At 33.0% G+C, this 19,528-nt stretch overlaps 1 protein-coding gene and 1 long non-coding RNA gene across 2 annotated transcripts; both read right to left on the reverse strand.

Annotated features, from left to right (window-relative positions):
- Positions 1-1,386: 1,386 nt before the first annotated feature.
- Positions 1,387-3,637, reverse strand: LOC127712004 (uncharacterized). Its single transcript, XM_052218161.1, has 4 exons — positions 3,608-3,637; positions 2,694-2,832; positions 1,911-2,033; positions 1,387-1,409 (listed from the first exon to the last, which is right to left on the reverse strand). Exons 1-4 carry the CDS (start codon positions 3,635-3,637, stop codon positions 1,387-1,389), a joined length of 315 nt encoding a protein of 104 aa, XP_052074121.1.
- Positions 3,638-4,707: 1,070 nt separating this feature from the next.
- Positions 4,708-9,419, reverse strand: LOC127711351 (uncharacterized). The gene is made up of 4 exons (XR_007986648.1): positions 8,778-9,419; positions 7,717-7,792; positions 6,581-6,665; positions 4,708-6,119 (listed from the first exon to the last, which is right to left on the reverse strand). It is a non-coding gene; the product is annotated as an uncharacterized LOC127711351 (long non-coding RNA).
- Positions 9,420-19,528: the final 10,109 nt, after the last annotated feature.

Genomic DNA, 19,528 nt, shown 5'->3' on the forward strand with positions numbered 1-19,528 from the left:
CATTAGATCTGTTTGTATTATGGAACGACACAGCGCTTTCTTTTGTCAACATATGAAAGAGCAAAAAAAAACATTTTATTTTTGGATTGTTTGATATAATAAGCCTAACTTCCAGTGGTATATCTTTTTTTTTATCAAGGACGAGAACAAATTAAAAGTAAATCCAAGAGAGGCAGGCCGACCTGGATGAAGGGCGGAAATTCATATACCCATCAGAGTGTATGTTGGATAGGGGCGGAAATAGTTGCTTTCAACAGGCCATCCATGGAACCTTGAAAGAGTTGATGCGGGGGATCATCTGTGTGTAAAGGAAGGGCCACTCTCCCTAAGACAGGCATCGGATATAACAGCTACATTCCGACAGGACGCGGTGGCATACTTATACAGCCAAACGGACGCCACTCTTAGACATTGGATTTACAGGCGTATTGACGAAATCCAGGTGACGATTTTTCGTTTGGTGTTTATTCTATGGTTTAATAATGCAAACCCAATGCATGATTATGTTAACATTTTTAGTTTAAGACACATATTCAACATTTATATGTTTGTATCGTCACCTCGGCTTTCATGCAGTGGTCATAATAAGCAAAATACAATTCCTTGATTTAAGGGGTAGTGACCAAAATTCGTTATTTTCGGTTCCATACATTCAGAATACATCATTAAAAACAAACGAGAATTCTGGAAGTTCCATGTTGGTAATCGAATACATCCTTTTCAATCTTTAATGAAGATTATTACTTATTTTTTTGTAAGATGAGAAACGTAATCAAATACTTGTACTTCTTAAGTAAAGTTCATTTTCGTGTCTAGTATCTTAAATGTAAATTGTATATTTAAATGTCGCTTTTGCGATTTCTCTCTAATGAAGTAGTCCTATTTTGTTGATCTACCTTATCTGCATTACCACATCTGTACTTACGAATAAAAACAACCAATGGAGACTGCAAAATTACATATGGTCTGAAGGTTTTTCAAACGAACATCTCTTCAATACGTACCCTTTGACATACTGTAATTATGTGCACATTGATTTTGTTCGTATATGCCAATTGTAGGTTTATTTCAACTTTTGTTTATCTAAATTTAACTGTACGTATTTAGTATAAGTATATTTCATGTTTTCATGTATAGAATTATTATTTCCACATTTCAGTTTACTAGTTTTAGAAATGCAATATAACTCAATTTACGAAATTTTGGTAAAAAGTCAGAGAAATAAATTATCATACGGAATGCAAAACAATTAAAGGCTTTTCGTCATTATAAATAATTAAACTAAGATCCATATACCATTTAAAACTTATTCTTAGAAATGAGAAATAATTATATTTCAACAACATTTAAATATGATGAAGTACTGCATGCTTGCGACACACGATGTTATTGCGGATCTGTACAATAACCTAAAACAGAAAAAAATGACGTTTTAATATTGAGCATTTTACCTATTTCTGAAGAAAAAAAAATAGACCGAATGAATTATGCTAGTTTAGAAGGTAGTTTTGATAAGCAAAAAAATAAAGTAATAAATACTGAAAATATTTTTTTCATGAAAAAACAAGAAGTTATAGTTTCATCAAGAACATGGCATCAGGAACTTTCTATAACTAGTATACAAAGTCCCTGATGGCATATATAAATCATATACACATATTTGGCTTTTTTCCCCTTTATCAAATTGATTATGTATTTTAGCCAATATATTTTATTTTTATAATTTTGGCAGCCCTTGTGAAGTTTAAGCCAGGAAATGGCTTTCAAAGCAAGCAGAAAATGAAAACAACACGTTAAATAATTGCATGCGTCCGAAGCGCTTTTCTTGATTTACCTTCATCAGGAACGCTCAAAGCCGAATATTTGAAAACAGAGCTTTACATTTTGCTTCAGTTTATAAATATACACACCTAGTTCTCCGAGTGGAACATCATAAACACCCCTTCCTTTACAGATTAATGGTGACCTACATGGACATCCAAATACCAACTGGTCAGGTGGCTGTGATGCAGAACCATATCTAACATAACATCCTAAAGTGACATGATTGTAAATGTACATGAATAAATCTGATAAATGTATATTTCTGTCTGTTAATCAACAGTTTTAAATTAAGAAGTAAATGGAAAAAAACAGGGAAACTAAATGTACGTTATGGTATGCATTTGATCGTGTTAAATTGTGTAAAAAGTATAATAAATTACAAAAACTTGAACATTTTGTAAACTAAATACATCAATATGTATATCAGTTTCAGAAAATATCTTTAGCGACTGACTTTAACAAGGCCAAGTTGCATTGCAGTTAGACGCCATACTTTTGTGCTAATAACCGGCCCGACGCCTAGTTGGTTTCAAGTATATACATGTACCTTAATTAATGAAAAAAAAATAGAATCGATTAATTGTTTTCTTAATTCCCTGAATTAAACTATCTTTAAGAAAGTTCTCATTTATTTAAAAAAAAAATTTAAAATCCACTGGTACATATATATATATACGGAAGTGAATATTTTTCAATAATTGATTGATTGTTGCTTACTTCATGTCCAATGGCAATTTTTCATGCATATTCGGGACGATTCTTCAATAAAGGGTTGTTGATATATTTTATATATCGTACGTAAAATTACATATTTAAAATCAAATGTTTTTGTAAGTATACACAAATTATATACAGATATAGTATATTACCTGATTTTTCAGTCCCAAGTGGTTGACAGTATCCATAGGATTGGTCAACATTTCTCTTTCCTATAGGTCTAACTTTATTTATACAACATTCATTGGCAGCACAGTCCTTTGGGGAATTACATGGTGTTGGAACCGCCAACTATTATGACATAATATGAAAATAAGGAGATGTGGTATGATTGCCAATGAGACAACTATCCACTAAAACTCAAATGAAGTGCATGTAAGGAATAATCGCAAACCGTACGACCTTCAACAATGAGAAAAACCCATACCGTATAGTCGACTATAAACATATATTTGTAATTCTCTGTACAATTTATAGTTGTAGTTCTACATTAAATCTTTTCAAATCGGCTTAATTTGGAATAACATTACTATGTGACTCGTCGAAAATCTTATTATTTAACTGGTTTAAGCCCGCCTCTGGATGCGGGATTTTCTCGCTGTGTTGAAGACCCATTGGTGGCATTGGACTGTTTTCTGCTGTTTGATCGGGTTGTTGTCTCTTTGATACATTCCCCGTTTCCATTCTCAATTTTATTTTTCAAATGTGACCGATTAATTTTGTTGAATTTAAAATCTTTACGTGTATTGATACCTATTCAAGGAATTTCACTACTTATTTTATGAAAATTTTAAGTTGATACTCACCACTGTCAAAAAGCAAACAGAAAATATATAAAGAAAAGTTTTGAGCTCCATAACAATAAAACGTGACTGTGTTTATAACATAGAAATAATAGATAAGAAAGGTCAGTTGACACAAATAATTGGTCTTGTCTATGGACATGTCGTTAACAATTACGTTCCAATAAAAAGATTAGAAGATGTGGTATGATTGCCAATGATAGAACAAAGGACGTGGATGTAAAGGTCACCGTATAGCCTTCAACCATGAGCAATACCCATACCGCATAGTAAGATATAACAGGTCCCGGCATCACAAATGTCAAACAATTCACACGAAAAAACCAATTGATTAATGTTAAAACAATAAACGAAAACAAATATGGGAGACATCAACCAACGACAAGATATCTTTTCGAAGTTAGAAATGTATCAGCCATTTTTCATTTTCGATTACTAAATTTAAATGTTTTTTCTACGTTTGCTCCATTTGTATCTTCTATGAGTTTTAACGGGTTATGACTTCGTTTTATTTACACCCGTGGCTGCAGTTTTTTCCTTGAAGAAAGTGGAGCACTGATCTTTTACATTTTTCGCATACATGAGGATCTTAGGCTTGGATTACAATATTATGACATTTAGTTCTTACTTTGTACAAGCAAGACACTAACATCTATCGTACAGAGCAAAGTGCAATAGATAAAGCAGCCTATACAAATAGAAGCTAGGCAAATAAAATGCATGGCCAATTTTCACTGTATTAGTTTCCTTGAAATAGGGATTTTTTTTTATCAAACCAACCAGACATTGGAATATCAAAAATCCACAATGATATTTATATATTTCATGGTTTTTTTTAACGCTTATATGTATATCAATGAAATGGAAATTTTCAGTGCTAAACATTATTGTTTTATAGAATTTAATAACATTATTAGCGCCAAAATTAAAAAGAATATACATGAATCACATTTGGCAACTGTAAAGTGAAGAAATGTTGGTATTAACAGTGTAAAATGCATCCTTGGACTTCTTCCGACCGGCAGTAAAATTATTGTCAAAGTGTGGCGTTAAGAACCCCTGCCACAACTCTTTGGTGGTGGTGTTGGTGGTAGTGTGGTGGTGGTGGTGTTAGGGGGTCCGTAGTTGGCCTGTTGCACGGTTAAATTTCTGTCCCTATCCATGGTATTTCAACATTTCTTGCACTTCCTCCTGGTAGTCCCCCATTTACAGGACCTATTGTGTTAAATATAAATTTGTTCTCGCCCTGAACATGCCTGAAATATTTTCCACTGGACATAAAGCAAACAACAATCAATCAATCCAATGTAAAATTGAAATGCGTTTGTATGAGATAGGGTATGATAAATTAAGGCACATAAGCTGAAATAAGAAGAAACTTTATTGAAAATATTTTTAATATAGAAATTAATAACAAAAAAATCAAAACCATAGACTAGGTAACGCAACTTACAATTGCTAATCATAAGCCATTAAAGGCCCATCTGTAATAAGATGGTTAAAAATAATCCAAAAACCCTAAATCGGATCTCTAGACTGAGGTAATGTACCCCGATATCAAACCATTTGTGAAATGATTATTTGTTGACGCCATGCAAGAAAACATCAACTTTTAGCATAGTTTAAAAATATCTACAACAATAACAACATATTATTAAGGATCAGATTAATTATTTCGGCAAAAATTATAATTATTGTTAAAATCACGACACCTCGAACGAGGCCTTAATATTACACAATAAGAAACTCCATGCTAAGGCTGATTAAATTCCATGAATGCATATACAACTCGAGATTTTTTTTAATGTCAAATGCGTGCACCTTTCATGTTATGAATCGAAAATGTCGTCCTCTGACGCAATATGGCGGATTTATAACTTTACTGTCTAAACATTTTTAATTAAAATGATTATTTTTGTGTAATCGTATTGGTCATCGACTTTTTATCTTTTATTGGGGATGAGTTTTTCTTTCGACAATCTTTTTTTTTTAACTTAAATTAGAAACAAACTATTTAAAGAATAACAACCAGGAACATAAATTTGTTTTAAAAATCAATATGTTGCGACATCAAATGCACTCTATAAATGTTCAAAAATACTTGTCGTTTGTATCCCGATATCACAACAATCGTGGTGTCTTGGAAACTCTCGCTAAAAGACCGATGAATCGTCAGACGTGTCAGAGCTCGTTGTTGAAGCAGATTTGTAGGTATGTGTACTGTCCGGAAATGAATCATTCACTTTACGTTTCAAAGAAGATCGGTGTATTTCTTTATGGCTCCGCAAGGAATTAACGGCATAAAGAATTCCTGGATTTTTGCTGAATTTCTTTTTCATATCTACTTTTCTGAACTTTTCCGCTCTTCGCCTGCATACCTTCCCTTTAGATTTATTGTTCTGACAACACTCATCATTTGCATATTGTTTTGTAACATTCAATATTCTGTCGTCAATCTTTCTCTGAATTCCACTTTTTACCGGTTCTTTATCCTGCACATGCTCATATTCGTTTTCAATTACAAGATAAGTAGTGACGTCATAACTGCATCCACGATCATTGAACTTCTGCCAATGAGTTAATCGCGAGTTAATAAATTTAAGCACACACAAACAAACAACAATAGTAACTGCAACTGGTATTACCAAAACCAATATCCAGGAAGGAATACTTCGATCGATATAGCCATTGTCATGTCGAGGTACGGCTGTTTGGTTAGTAGAGTTTTGCACTTCATTTAGATCTTCGATGATGGATACATTTGTAACCATTATTCTGGAATTAAAGCTAAAAAAAAAGGAACCATTTTAATTTATTGCAAATATCAAACTGAAATTTCATGAAATTTCAGTTAAAAGAAACATTTCGGATTCTCAAATATACGTTGTTTTATACTACTGGTGCTGTAAAGCTATAACTCTGATGGAAATAAAAACGTTATGAAACAAAAAAATATTTATAAAGCAAAGTAATCATTGATACAATTCAGCAAAATATATGTAATGAAACAAGGATATATTGTATGATTGCTTATTAAGAAGATAAAAAACCAAAAGATAAAAACAGGGAAAATCGTTGTGTTGAAGACCCATTGGTGGACTTGGGCTGTTTTCTGCTTTTTAGTCGGGTTGTTGTCTCTTTGACACATTCCCCGTTTCTATTCTCAATTTTATCTTTGAAATTTCAATGTAATCCAGTCAATGGTTTAAGAGGAATTTTGGATTAAAAATACTTACCCTGTTTATAGATATGACAAATTCACGTGATTGGAGATACACATTTTAAGTCCATACTAACAATGGCGAGGGTCATGTTTTGCTTCTGGAAAATCGAAAAATCATTCGGATCAACAAAGGAAATGTGAGGACGTGGTTCTTAAGGCAGTATGTAAGAACATCTTGTAGTAAATTAGAAAATTAAAAACTAGAAAAAAAAAACATGCATCCACACGATTTGATCTGTTATCCAATAGTGCACTTCTATATGGTCTTTAAAACAAGACGTAAGAAGGATCATTGGCGGCTAATTGCAGATTCAAAAGTGAACTTGACGAACATATGCATCTATGACTATGGTGCTAATTGGTAAACCTATTTTTGTGTTTTGCTTCTCCATCTGTCAGATAACATTCATCAGCATTGACTTTGTTATCTTCAATTTTTATTATTTTTTTTTAAATACTATGGACAATACTGATTAAAACTAGAAAACCTATGAGCAAGGGTCACACATGCAACCACCATTCATATCGATATGGCAAAGCCAATGTTTTGCAGCGTAAACCCGTACACACTGTTCGGATTGAAAAATAGAATAAGAAAGGAATAATGGTATTATGTAAGAAATTATCATGGAATTTTCAGTAAAATAAAGTCATTGTTAAGGAGGGGTAGCGGATACAAATGTAAAGGTTGACGATCCCTTTTGTAGACGAGGCAAAGTCTGTGCTTTGCTATCACCCCCCCCCCCCCCCCGTTCCGAAAAAAAAAGTGAAATTGAGAATAGATACTGAAGATTCTATGTACGTTTCATTGAAATCCACACTGGGCTAAGATGGATAAACAAAAGCAAAAAAAAAAAAAAATAAAAAAAAAAGGAAGAGGAAGATACCAAAGGGATATTCAAACTCAATAGTCGAAACGAACTAACATTGCCAGGGAGAAAAACAATTAAAAAAAGACCAAAAGACAAACAACAGACATAGAAAACTAAAAACGAAGTATCACGAGCCCCACCAAACCGAGGTTGAATTCAGGTGCTCCGGAAGAGAACCCTGAACTTACGAACAAACGAATGGTAGGGCACAACGGTTTTAACATTCCGCAGCTTAACTAATCGGGGATGCATTAAATCAGTTATATAAGATACTTACATTCAAAGTTATAGAACTGTTTGAAATCCATTTGATATGATATGTATATAAGACGAATGTCTGGTCTTATACCTGTCTGAAAGAAATACAATAATTAACAATAATCAATTGACATTGATTGGTCTAAATTAGATCAAAGTTTAAATATACATGAACTTTATGCAATTTTGGTTTATTGTAACGGCAGTGTGCCAAATTTAACATAAAAGATTCACAATATAATTACAGTAATCATTATTCTATCTCTGTTTGGTATTTAATTATGTGAATATCAATTATACAAAATAGTTATTAGGCGCTTCTTCACGAAAAGCGAAACGATTTGTTAGAAATATTTTCAATGAATTTTTTTCGCATATACATACTCGAGAAAGGACAAGTTTAAACTTTTTATAATCGCACTTATAAATAGATATAGATCCAGATATAAAGAAAATTTGAATGATACCACGTATGGCTATTGTCGCACGTAGTACCAGGACAACTTTTGAATATTAGCTGTTTGGAATACTGATGTGTTAGTTTCGTCATTTACTACATAATGTTTTCTTCTTGTTTGTTTATTAATAAAACGAAATGAGGGGTATATGTCATTGGTACATGCAACAACCAATAATACAAACAGCATACAGACATGTTTTGCTAGAAATATATGACCGTTACAACTGTATAAAGTATTACTACATTGTACTTTCAGTGGCATTAACGTTAAACGGTTCCTATTTTACTGCACCACATGTGCATCTGGACAATTATTGTCTCTCTCAGAGGCAAAACTATTTTAAAGTTCAAAACATTATACAAAAAATAGAATATAGCGTTAAACTTCAAAGAAGTATAAATATAAACGGCAAAAGAAGGAAAAGATAATGATTAAAATAAAAAAAATGGCCATTTTTTTTACATGTTTCACAAACTTTTACGGTTTGGGTGATGAGTGGACCCAAGTTTCACGATGTGCTAAACCTGCCACTTAATCTATTAGAGAATTAAATTGTATGCCTTTTAGTTGTTCGTTAAACTTAGCGTGAGATAATATCTAAAATAGCAATTTTGTTTACCATTTTCTTCTCCGTATGTGCAAGACATTACAACGACTTTCCACACAGTTGTATGAGGTTTTAATGTTTTCTTCTTTGGGTGCTTACATCCTATATGAATTTAATGTGTAACCGAGGATCACTTAAAATTCCGATATGCTATATAAAGCTATTCCAACGAAAACATCATTCTAATATGATATGCATTATTTATTAGTTTGCCGAGAAATCTGAGTTTTCAAAATTCTTTTCTTACATTTTGTTTGTCCTTTTAAATTGATTACTTTGTCATGTGGTTTGGACACTTCGTGCTTAGAATACTGGTCATTTGAAATTGTCTTGTCAGCATCCACTTCGAATACCTCCATTTCAAAATCAAACAAATAAGAAATGTCAAGTTATTAGAAGGTCAAGTCGGCCGACAGGCACTTCTTTAACTAAGTAAAAGTACAGTTAATTGATCTTATTAAAATTGTTTGTTTAACGTGCTACATGTACATAATATGTTTTGTCATTGTTCACTCGGAAATGCACAAAATGTTCTCATTTATCAAAGTTTTAACATAAATTGCAACATTCTCCATATTTTAAAGTATGGAAAACGGGTTTGCGTCAATTAGCGAAGCACATATGTGTGTAAGTATTCAAAATAGTATACCTTTGTTATATTTTTTCTTATCCTAATTATTCTTTTAAATGTACGAGATTTTAAACCTTATAATGTATTGTGCATAATTATAATGAATACAATACTGGCATCAAATCAAAATATAATGGCATTGATACGTATATATACACATATCTTTCGACACAATAATATATTATTAGAACCTAACCAAATAGCAGGGGCGGACCCAGGAAAAAAATGGCGATCAAAGGTGGGAGGCTCTGGATCCGCCACTGAACAGTACTATGAGGCAGCGGACTCTTCGCCTCTTTCGTCGTATCTTCTACTTCTTTCTCCTCTTTTGGATCTTCAACAGAGCCGGCATTAAAATCATTTTCGTATATGCTTTTTTACTGTCAAAATTCCTATGTTAAATTAAGTTAAATAATTTAGAATAAAACAAAAAGTCAAAGATTTATTTACACTGTGCATATTGATCTGACATGATCTTTTAAAAAATATCATTATCATGTTAAAATAGATATAACTCGTTTATAGGACATTAATTAAGTGTCCATTTGTTTAAAAAAAATATTTTTATGGTTTACCATTGTCAGGATCGATCGAGAGGAGTTACCTTTCACGAGTGGTTGCTAAAATTTTATACGAGGGGCGTAAAGGGGGGTATCACGATGAACGAACAATTAAAAATTTCTTGCACGTGATCTTTTTACCGATTCCACGAAACACGGTGAATAACGAACCTTTTTCACGGCTGCACGTGAAATAAAAATGGCAAAACACGTTGCACGAAAATAACCCTTTACCACCCTCTTATATGTTTTAAAATCTAAAACTAAAAAAAAAATAAAAATTTGGATCAAACGTGGTGCAGATACGATCAAATAAAGGTAGATAACTCAGTTGCGCGTTATAGTATGATTAATATTTGTTCGGTCGTTATTTAAGAAATAATTTTTTAAAATGCGCTGATAAACCATATTCTCACTGCCTAAATGATCACTTATAGCTTTATGTAGTGGATTGTTTATTGTTATTGAATACAAGTGTGGACACAGATCAGTGTGGATAGTATGTTTGGATGTTTGACAGTGTTTTATGACAAATGGGGGTTCTATGTTTTTCCCATAGGGTTCTATATTATTAACTCTGTTGCACAATGACAGCCAACCTGAGCATTAGGAGTGTTGTTTATTTAATATTTAGTTTTTTTTTGTTCAAGACTGGCATGGAAGAGACACTAATTGCATTTTTTACCAAATGATTATGATAGAATATGTTCCACATCTTTGATTTTGGATACATTTTGTAGCTAGGAGAGGAACACATATTAGGTTCATTTGTTCATGATGTGATTTTTTTATATGGGAGATGGTATCTGAGAACATGTATTTGCTTACTATTTGTATGGTTCTATTTATGTTACTTTGTGGTGGATCGTCAGTATCATTAAATAAAGATTTCGTTTAAATGTCGAAACTGTTTCTCAGATTAAAAGACATTTAATGGTTTTTAGTAATGACAATGCCCGACATGATGCTTGGGGCTAGATGAGATAGAAAGTAAACTTCTGTGTTATTTTTATTAATTCTTCGAAAATATCTCCTCCAAAGCTGGTCAAAGCAAAAAAAAGTTTTGACCAGTATGAAAATGATATCAACAAAAGAACCTTTGTGAGTATGCTTCAAAGACTCATAACTGCTACAGAAGTCATCTGATAGAATTTCAAGTGGATATGAACATCTACTCAATATGTCTAAATATCTAAAAAGTTATAGTATTCAATATGAAAAAGGTATTGCAAAATTATTCTCTTTTCAATTTTTTTCGTTATATGGATACAAATATAAGTGATACCAGTACAGTAAGGCAGTTTTGTTGTAATATGAAAGTGTTGTAATTAACATTTACTGTTAATTCACACAAATTAAGAAATAAACAAATGAATGATAAATGTTGAACATGTACAATGAAATATAGTTCTAGAAATCAATTAGGCCAGATAGGCCTTATGAATTTTGGTCTTTTTTTTAACATACTGAATGACCATTTACACTCGGGACTGAGTCGTCAGTAGGCAGAACAGATGCATAAAATAAAGTGTAACAAAATAACCTAGCATCAGATTGCTAGTAGCACGAGTAGCATTGTTTGGTAAATTTGTGCTTTTGTTTTTAAATTTGGCTAATGGACAAAAAATGTTTGGTTCAAATCTCAACAAAATGCTTTTATCTCCCTATTTGATACTTCTTACATTGTACATAGAATGGATACTACTTTGACAATTCATTGTACACGAGAGTTGTCTGTCAAATCTTTATTTCACAAAGAATCAATTGCATAACAATGAACTGAGCTCAAAGCAAAGCACTTAAATAATACACTTAGACAAAGAGCTCAATCCAGTGATATACTTTGTACTGCAGGTCCTTCATGAACATCCATCGGCCAAACCCATATCTCACAAACACGCCATACTACATGGTTGGATCAGAAGTCCGGAAAAAGACATGAATTTTATTATCGTAATTTAAGTATATACACCGGTTAAAACTTTCACAAATTTGTGGTAAAATCATTCAGTATCTAGCAAGTATCAATCGCTTCATGCACAAATTGATATAGGTTGAGTGCCCCCTCTGTCGGAAATAAGAACATACCTCCACCTAATTTTAGTTAACTGATGAAGAAACATTCAAAACTATAAAATGTTGTCTAAGACTTGTCAGTGTCTATTTACCATCACCACTGAATCAATAATATGTGTATACATATATAAGACTAAAATTGACGTACATATATAAGACTAAAACTGACATTCGGTCTTTACTCGACCTTCTTTCCTCAAGTTGATGTTCAAATCTGACTTCATAATAAAATAAGATTCCATATCTACATCCAATGAAATACCCTCTTATAGACTAGCCGCAATGAAATCCCAGTTTTCTAAAATGGTAGGTGGAACTTAAAACTAAAAAAAAATTAAAAAAAGATATATTTTAAATCTTGCAAATACATGTACTAATAATTCTTCTCCAAAATTTGCTATATTTTTCCTTATTTTGTCTATTGTTCGAGACTGTATATTGACCTCTAGATGTCTTTCAATTACATCCAGTTTGGCATGGGTTGGTGTCTGATTGTTGTACATGTAATATATCGACGTAGGATTTGTTTATATAAATAACAACTATTCCCTTAAATTCAAATAAAATGTATGTAAGAAATTATAGGCAACCATATGCATACCACCTCCAATAAACAGCTGCGCCATAAGCGCATGATACGCCTGTCACATTTTCAAAGAATAAAGTTCAATTACTTCTCAATGTCATGTTTGAAATTTATGAAAATCAAAAAGGGAGCTTACATCAATAGATTTAAACAATTCACCAAAGTTTAATGAGAATTGCTGAAAACATTTGTAAGTTATTATCCGAAACTGGAAAATCCCCCCTTTTTTAATATATAAAACCCCATAACTTGGAAATGTAAAATGTAAAATTTATAAAATTCTAAAGGCATGTTACATCACTAGATATAAACAATTCACCAATGTTTCATGAGAACTGCTGAAAACATTTTTGAGTTATAGTCTGAAAACTGGAAAATCCCCCTTTTTTTAAGAATAAACTCGGAAACGTAAAATCTAAAATTCATAAAAAAAAGGGAGCTCACATCAATAGATATAAACAATTCACCAAAGTTTTATGCAAATTTATTAAAGCGTTTTTGAGTTAATGTCTGACATGTTGACGACGAACGGACGGACAGACAGACGGACAACGGTATACCATAATATGTCCCATAAACGGGCGTATAAAAATGAGAAAACCCCATACTGTATGCTGTAAAAGAGTCCAACATGTTTATATTGGGATACAGTTTATATTGATAATATTCGAGATTTATTAAAAAACCTTTCATGACATCATAATTATTTTCATTTGTTCTGTTGATTGATAGTGGTACATGTATAAGGACTGGGATGAGATCAAATATATATAGTTCTGCTCAACAATTTCATGATAAATTAGTTGGTACAGTAGCAGGTTGTTTGAAGTTTGCAGAATATTCAACTTTGAACATCTTTTTCAGGTCTGCAATCCATATAAAAATCAGTATATGTGGTATGATTGCCAATGAGACAACTATCCACAGAAGTTCAAATAACAAACCTGTCCTAAGTCAGGAATCTGATGTTCAGTAGTTGTCGTTCGTTGGTGTGGTTCATAAGTGTTTCTCGTTTCTCGTTTTTTATATAGATTAGACCGTTGGTTTTCCCGTTTGAATGGTTTTACACTAGTATTTTTTTGGGGCCCTTTATAGCTTACTGTTCGGTGTGAGCCAAGGCTCCGTGTTGAAGACCGTACTGTGACCTATAATGGTTTACTTTTATAAATTTTGACTTGGATGGAGAGTTGTCTCATTGGCACTCATACCACATCTTCTTATATCTAATTATAGGCAACCATACAGCCTTCAAAAATGAGAGAAAAAAAAGTCCAGACATGTTAAGTATGCAACAATTAAATTGAGAAAAGTAATGGCCTGATTTACACCTTATAAACAACAGGTTGGGACCCCCCCCCCCCTCCCCCCCCCCCCCCCCCCCAAAAAAAAAGAAGAAGTTGTAGCCTTTTATAAAGAGGGATCCGGAGGGGATTCTTTACATTCGGAACAACTTTTCTAAAGGATGGATCCATATAAAAATTAGAATATGTGGTATGATTGCCAATGAGACAACTATCCAAAGAGGTTCAAATGACAAAGCAATTATAGGCAACCATACAGCCTTCAAAAATGAGGAAAACTGTCCCGACATGAAAACTATGCAACATGTATTGAGAAGAGTAATGGCCTGATTCACAATTCCACTAATAAACAGGTTGGGAACACCCCCCCCCCCCCCCCCCCCACACAAAAAAAAAATAAATAAACAGCTGCGCCATGAGTGCATGATACGCTCGTCACATTTTCAAAGAATAAAGTTTCATTACTTCTCAATGTCATATTAAACATTTATGAAAATCAAAAAGGAGCTTACATCAATAGATATAAACAATTCACCAAAGTTTCATGAGAATTGCTGGAAGAATTTTTGAGTTATTGCCCGAAAACTGGAAAATCCCCCCTTTTTTAATGAAAACATCCCATATAAACTCAGAAATGTAAAATCTAATTATTATAAAATTCTAAAAGGAGCTTACATTAATAGATATAAACAATTCACGAAAGTTTCATGAGAACTGCTGAAAGCATTTTTAAGATATTGTCCGAAAACTGGAAAATCCCCCTTTTTTATGAATAAATTATCCCTGTAACTCGGAAACGTAAAATCAGAAGTTTATGAAAATCGAAAGGGAGCTCATGTCAATAGATATAAACAATTCACTAAAATTTCTTGCAAGTTGGTGAAAATTTTCTTGAGTTATTGTCCGAAAACAGGAAAATCCCCCTTTTTTAAATGAATACTGAAACCCCATAACTCGGAAACGTAAAATATAAAATTAAAAAAAAAAAACGAAAGGGAGCTCACATAAATGGATATAAACAATTCACCAAAGTTTTATGCAAATTGGTTAAAGCATTTTTGAGTTAATGTCCGACATGTTGACGACGGATGGACAGACAGACAGACGGACAGACGGTCAACGATATACCATAATACGTCCCGTAAACGGGCATGTAAAAAATTAGGGATATTTTGCAGTTTTAAAAAAAGGAAAAAAAGATGTAGCCTTTGTAACTTAAAAAGGGGGGGGGGGGGGGAGGGGATTCATTACCATAGGAATAACTTTTCTAAAGTATGATTCTACTTATTTTCAATAAATAATAAATATGTAAGTCTATCTCAGGCATCTGGGAACACTCACTCAACAGGATATCTATACATGTATTAATATATTCCAAATTGTGGAGGCATTTTGTAACAGACTCAACAGTATATCTTCCAAATTGTGGACAAACCTGACATCAAATGTTCTACATGAACGTCTTTAGTGGATGAGATCAAATTAAAAACTTGCAGTGGTGATATACTCCAATGGCAGTTTTTCCGCGTAAATGTCATGTGTAGAACGTGATATACCATTTAAGACTATATACTGTCCTTTATATTTAGGTCATTTTGACACAGCAAAATATAAAGAAAACGTTAACTATCGGGAAATTGAGTTCTTTTTCGCAAAATAAACCCACTAAGTAACATACATTTATAACTCGACTTTGAATGATATATAATGTTTCTGTATTAAGAAAGTTTATCAGGAAATTGAGTTCTTTTTCGCAAAATAAACCCACTAAGTAACATACATTTATAACTCGACTTTGAATGATATATAATGTTTCTGTATTAAGAAAGTTTATCAGGAAATTGAGTTCTTTTTCGCAAAATAAACCCACTAAGTAACATACATTTATAACACCGATGCCTTTGATTTTGCCAGTTGAACGGACTCCCTAAAACAGTTTTTACGCTAGATGAACGCAAGCTTGATAGGGTCTCCTCACACATTATGACGTTGCTGAAAAATTTTGGTTGACATATGTATATATATCCTCTTCTCATGGGTTTTCGTGCTATTAAGAATGTATTGTGGTGTCACAATTTCCATTGAAAAAGCATGCATAGTACGAATTCATATGACGTACGAAAACATATGATCTGACCATATATGTATAGATTATCGCCTTTTCTACACACTGATATCCTAAAATATTACCCAGCAAGCCGCAATGAACATTTTTGGCGAGTGAGCGCAGCAAACGAGCTAAAATGAATCAAATTGTGCCCTCAGTGGGTGATATTTTACGATATCAATACGAAGAAAACCTGATTATCTGTATATCGTTCTATTATGGCTTTTTCACCTCCCTAATTTGGCCTTAAGACAGTTTTTACGTCCGCTAGACGAAAGCAAGCTTGATAACGTCTCCTCACACATTGTGACGTCGCTGATTACATCTCCCAGACATTATGATGCGAGTTATGACGTTGCTGATAATGCCTGCTTTCGTGTCAAAGCCGTGATACGAGAATTACGGAGCGACTGAGCAGGGTGATGTAGGGAAGGGATGGGATAAGCAGTACATAACATTGAGAATGAGTATATCTATACTTCAGATCTGACTAGACTAGAGACTTCATGTCTACAAACCTGACGTCAAACTATGTACTTTAGAAGAAGAGACAAATAATATCACATTAAATCCTATCACATTACATCTAAAGATAACAGTAATCCAAAGTAAATTATATTACGATGTCAATGGAAGAAATTCCCGCGCAAATGTCATGACTGGGATAGACCAAAAAGAATTTTAGGTCTATGTATCATTCTAATTTTGATCAATTTACTCAATTAAATAAAATATATATGTTAACTTTATTTATATTGGTTTTGAATTTAGTTAATCTCTCAGAAAAATGATTTATTTCTCGCAGACAACCCTTAATACTAAATTAGTAAACACCAACTCGACACTGAAGCTAAAACCCCTAAAACATAATGGTATATGGAATCGTCCAAATTGATGTCCTAATATTGATAGAGGTGAAATATGTAGATTCAGATTTGTGTACACAGAAATAAGATAAGAAATAAAGCCCTATGCAAGGTGAAAACAAAAAAAACCAACTGTATAAAATCATTGTTTATCAAATTTGCTTGCATAAGTTTATAACGATTACGTGTATCCTGTCAACCCCTGAAAAAATAATAATGTCTTCTTGACTACTTCCGCGCGGGGTGGACTTATGGAATCGTCCAAACTGATTTCCTAATATTGATAGAGGTGAAATATGTAGATTCAGATTTGTGTACACAGAAAAGAACCGGGCTGAAGTACGTTCACTATTCACTATTCACTTTTCACTATTCAAAATTCATGAATAGTGAACTGTGTTTATTTGCACTATTCACTATTCAAGTTTATTAAATTGTCATGAATAACTGTAGTATCTACTTGTATATATAAAAATTAGAAAAAATTGGTATGATTGCCAATGACACAGACATTACAAGCTTTAAGTCGCCGTACGGCTTCAGCAATGTGCAAATCCCATACCGCATAAATAATAAATGTAAAAGGAATTCAAAAGAGAAAACTAATGGGATAATTGTTATTCTTCTAAACGAGTGCAAAAATATCCATGATTTTTTACTTATATTATATATATATATTTCTAACGACACAATATTTTCATATTATCAATCTATATCATAAAATAAAATATTTTTATGAGTTGAGTAACCATTTAATAAATAAATATTATTTTGCAAACGATAATTTAGATAGGTTTGCAGTCAAAAACGAAAATAACGTAAGTAGAAATCTCTATAGAATTATATAGTATTAAGGTATAACGAGAAAAGATATTTGTTAGGCCTATTCCTTTTTAATATTTAGACTGAATTATTTATTTTTTACGTAACATTACATTTGATCATGCATCTAAAACCAACTTATGCATATATCTAGAAGTTTACGGTAAAATTGTCGCACTCAGTTTGTTACGTATATTTCTAGGGGTGGGGTCTACTTTTATTCATAAAGCATTAAAATGAGCATTCGTTTCAGACTCATTTCAATATCAAGATGTCCACACTTAACGTAATCTACCGACTGAACGGTACACCTTGTGTCAGGGGAGTTAAAAAAAAATACGTCTTTGAGTGCCAATAATTCTTTTCAAATTCTCAAAAATTTACACATTTATATATAAAAAATATTATCAATATGAAAAGTCTAGAACAGGTAATATACACAAGTAATGAAAGTTTCGTATAAAAAACTAAGGGTGTTTTCCTAAAAAAAAAAAATCTAATAATAGCACTAATAGGAGATCTATGTAATACGTCGCCCGAATACCAAAAACATCTCCAACAATGACGAACCGCACCTAAGAAAAAATACACCACAGATCACGTTACGATCGAGTTTTGAACCCCCGTATCCCCTAATTACAGGTATATCCTATATATCACAAGAAAGGTAATAAAATGAGGAACAAAAACTATATAGTGAATATGTGGCAAAGATGCGATTTAAGGGGTAACGAGCGACCGAAAACCGAAAACGGCCGAACCTAAGAAAAAATACACCACAGATCACGTTACGATCGAGTTTTGAACCCCCGTATCCCCTAATTACAGGTATATCCTATATATCACAAGAAAGGTAATAAAATGAGGAAAAAAAGCTATATAGTGAATATGTGGCACAGATGCGATTTAAGGGGTAACGAGCGACCGAAAACCGAAAACGGCCGAACCTAAGAAAAAATACACCACAGATCACGTTACGATCGAGTTTTGAACCCCCGTATCCCCTAATTACAGGTATATCCTATATATCACAAGAAAGGTAATAAAATGAGGAACAAAAACTATATAGTGAATATGTGGCAAAGATGCGATTTAAGGGGTAACGAGCGACCGAAAACCGAAAACGGCCGAACCTAAGAAAAAATACACCACAGATCACGTTACGATCGAGTTTTGAACCCCCGTATCCCCTAATTACAGGTATATCCTATATATCACAAGAAAGGTAATAAAATGAGGAAAAAAAGCTATATAGTGAATATGTGGCACAGATGCGATTTAAGGGGTAACGAGCGACCGAAAACCGAAAACGGCCGAACCTAAGAAAAAATACACCACAGATCACGTTACGATCGAGTTTTGAACCCCCGTATCCCCTAATTACAGGTATATCCTATATATCACAAGAAAGGTAATAAAATGTGGAACAAAAGCTATATAGTGAATATGTGGCACAGACGCGATTTAAGGGGTAACGAGCGACCGAAAACCGAAAACGGCCGAACCTAAGAAAAAATACACCACAGATCACGTTACGATCGAGTTTTGAACCCCCGTATCCCCTAATTACAGGTATATCCTATATATCACAAGAAAGGTAATAAAATAAGGAACAAAAGCTATATAGTGAATATGTGGCACAGATGCGATTTAAGGGGTAACGAGCGACCGAAAACCGAAAACGGCCGAACCTAAGAAAAAATACACCACAGATCACGTTACGATCGAGTTTTGAACCCCCGTATCCCCTAATTACAGGTATATCCTATATATCACAAGAAAGGTAATAAAATGAAGAACAAAAGCTATATAGT

The sequence above is a fragment of the Mytilus californianus genome, unplaced genomic scaffold (genome assembly GCF_021869535.1).
Source record: "Mytilus californianus isolate M0D057914Y unplaced genomic scaffold, xbMytCali1.0.p SCAF_8, whole genome shotgun sequence".
Lineage (NCBI taxonomy): Eukaryota > Metazoa > Mollusca > Bivalvia > Mytilida > Mytilidae > Mytilus > Mytilus californianus.

Excerpts from the sequence above, each read along its gene's own strand:
- LOC127712004 (XM_052218161.1), bottom strand. The coding sequence starts at position 3,637 with ATGCCGGGACCTGTTATATCTTACTATGCG. Across the intron at positions 2,034-2,693 it reads ACTTGGGACTGAAAAATCAG|GATGTTATGTTAGATATGGT; the intron begins GTAATATACTAT and ends ATGTCACTTTAG. Across the intron at positions 1,410-1,910 it reads TGTTCCACTCGGAGAACTAG|GTTATTGTACAGATCCGCAA; the intron begins GTGTGTATATTT and ends TTTCTGTTTTAG.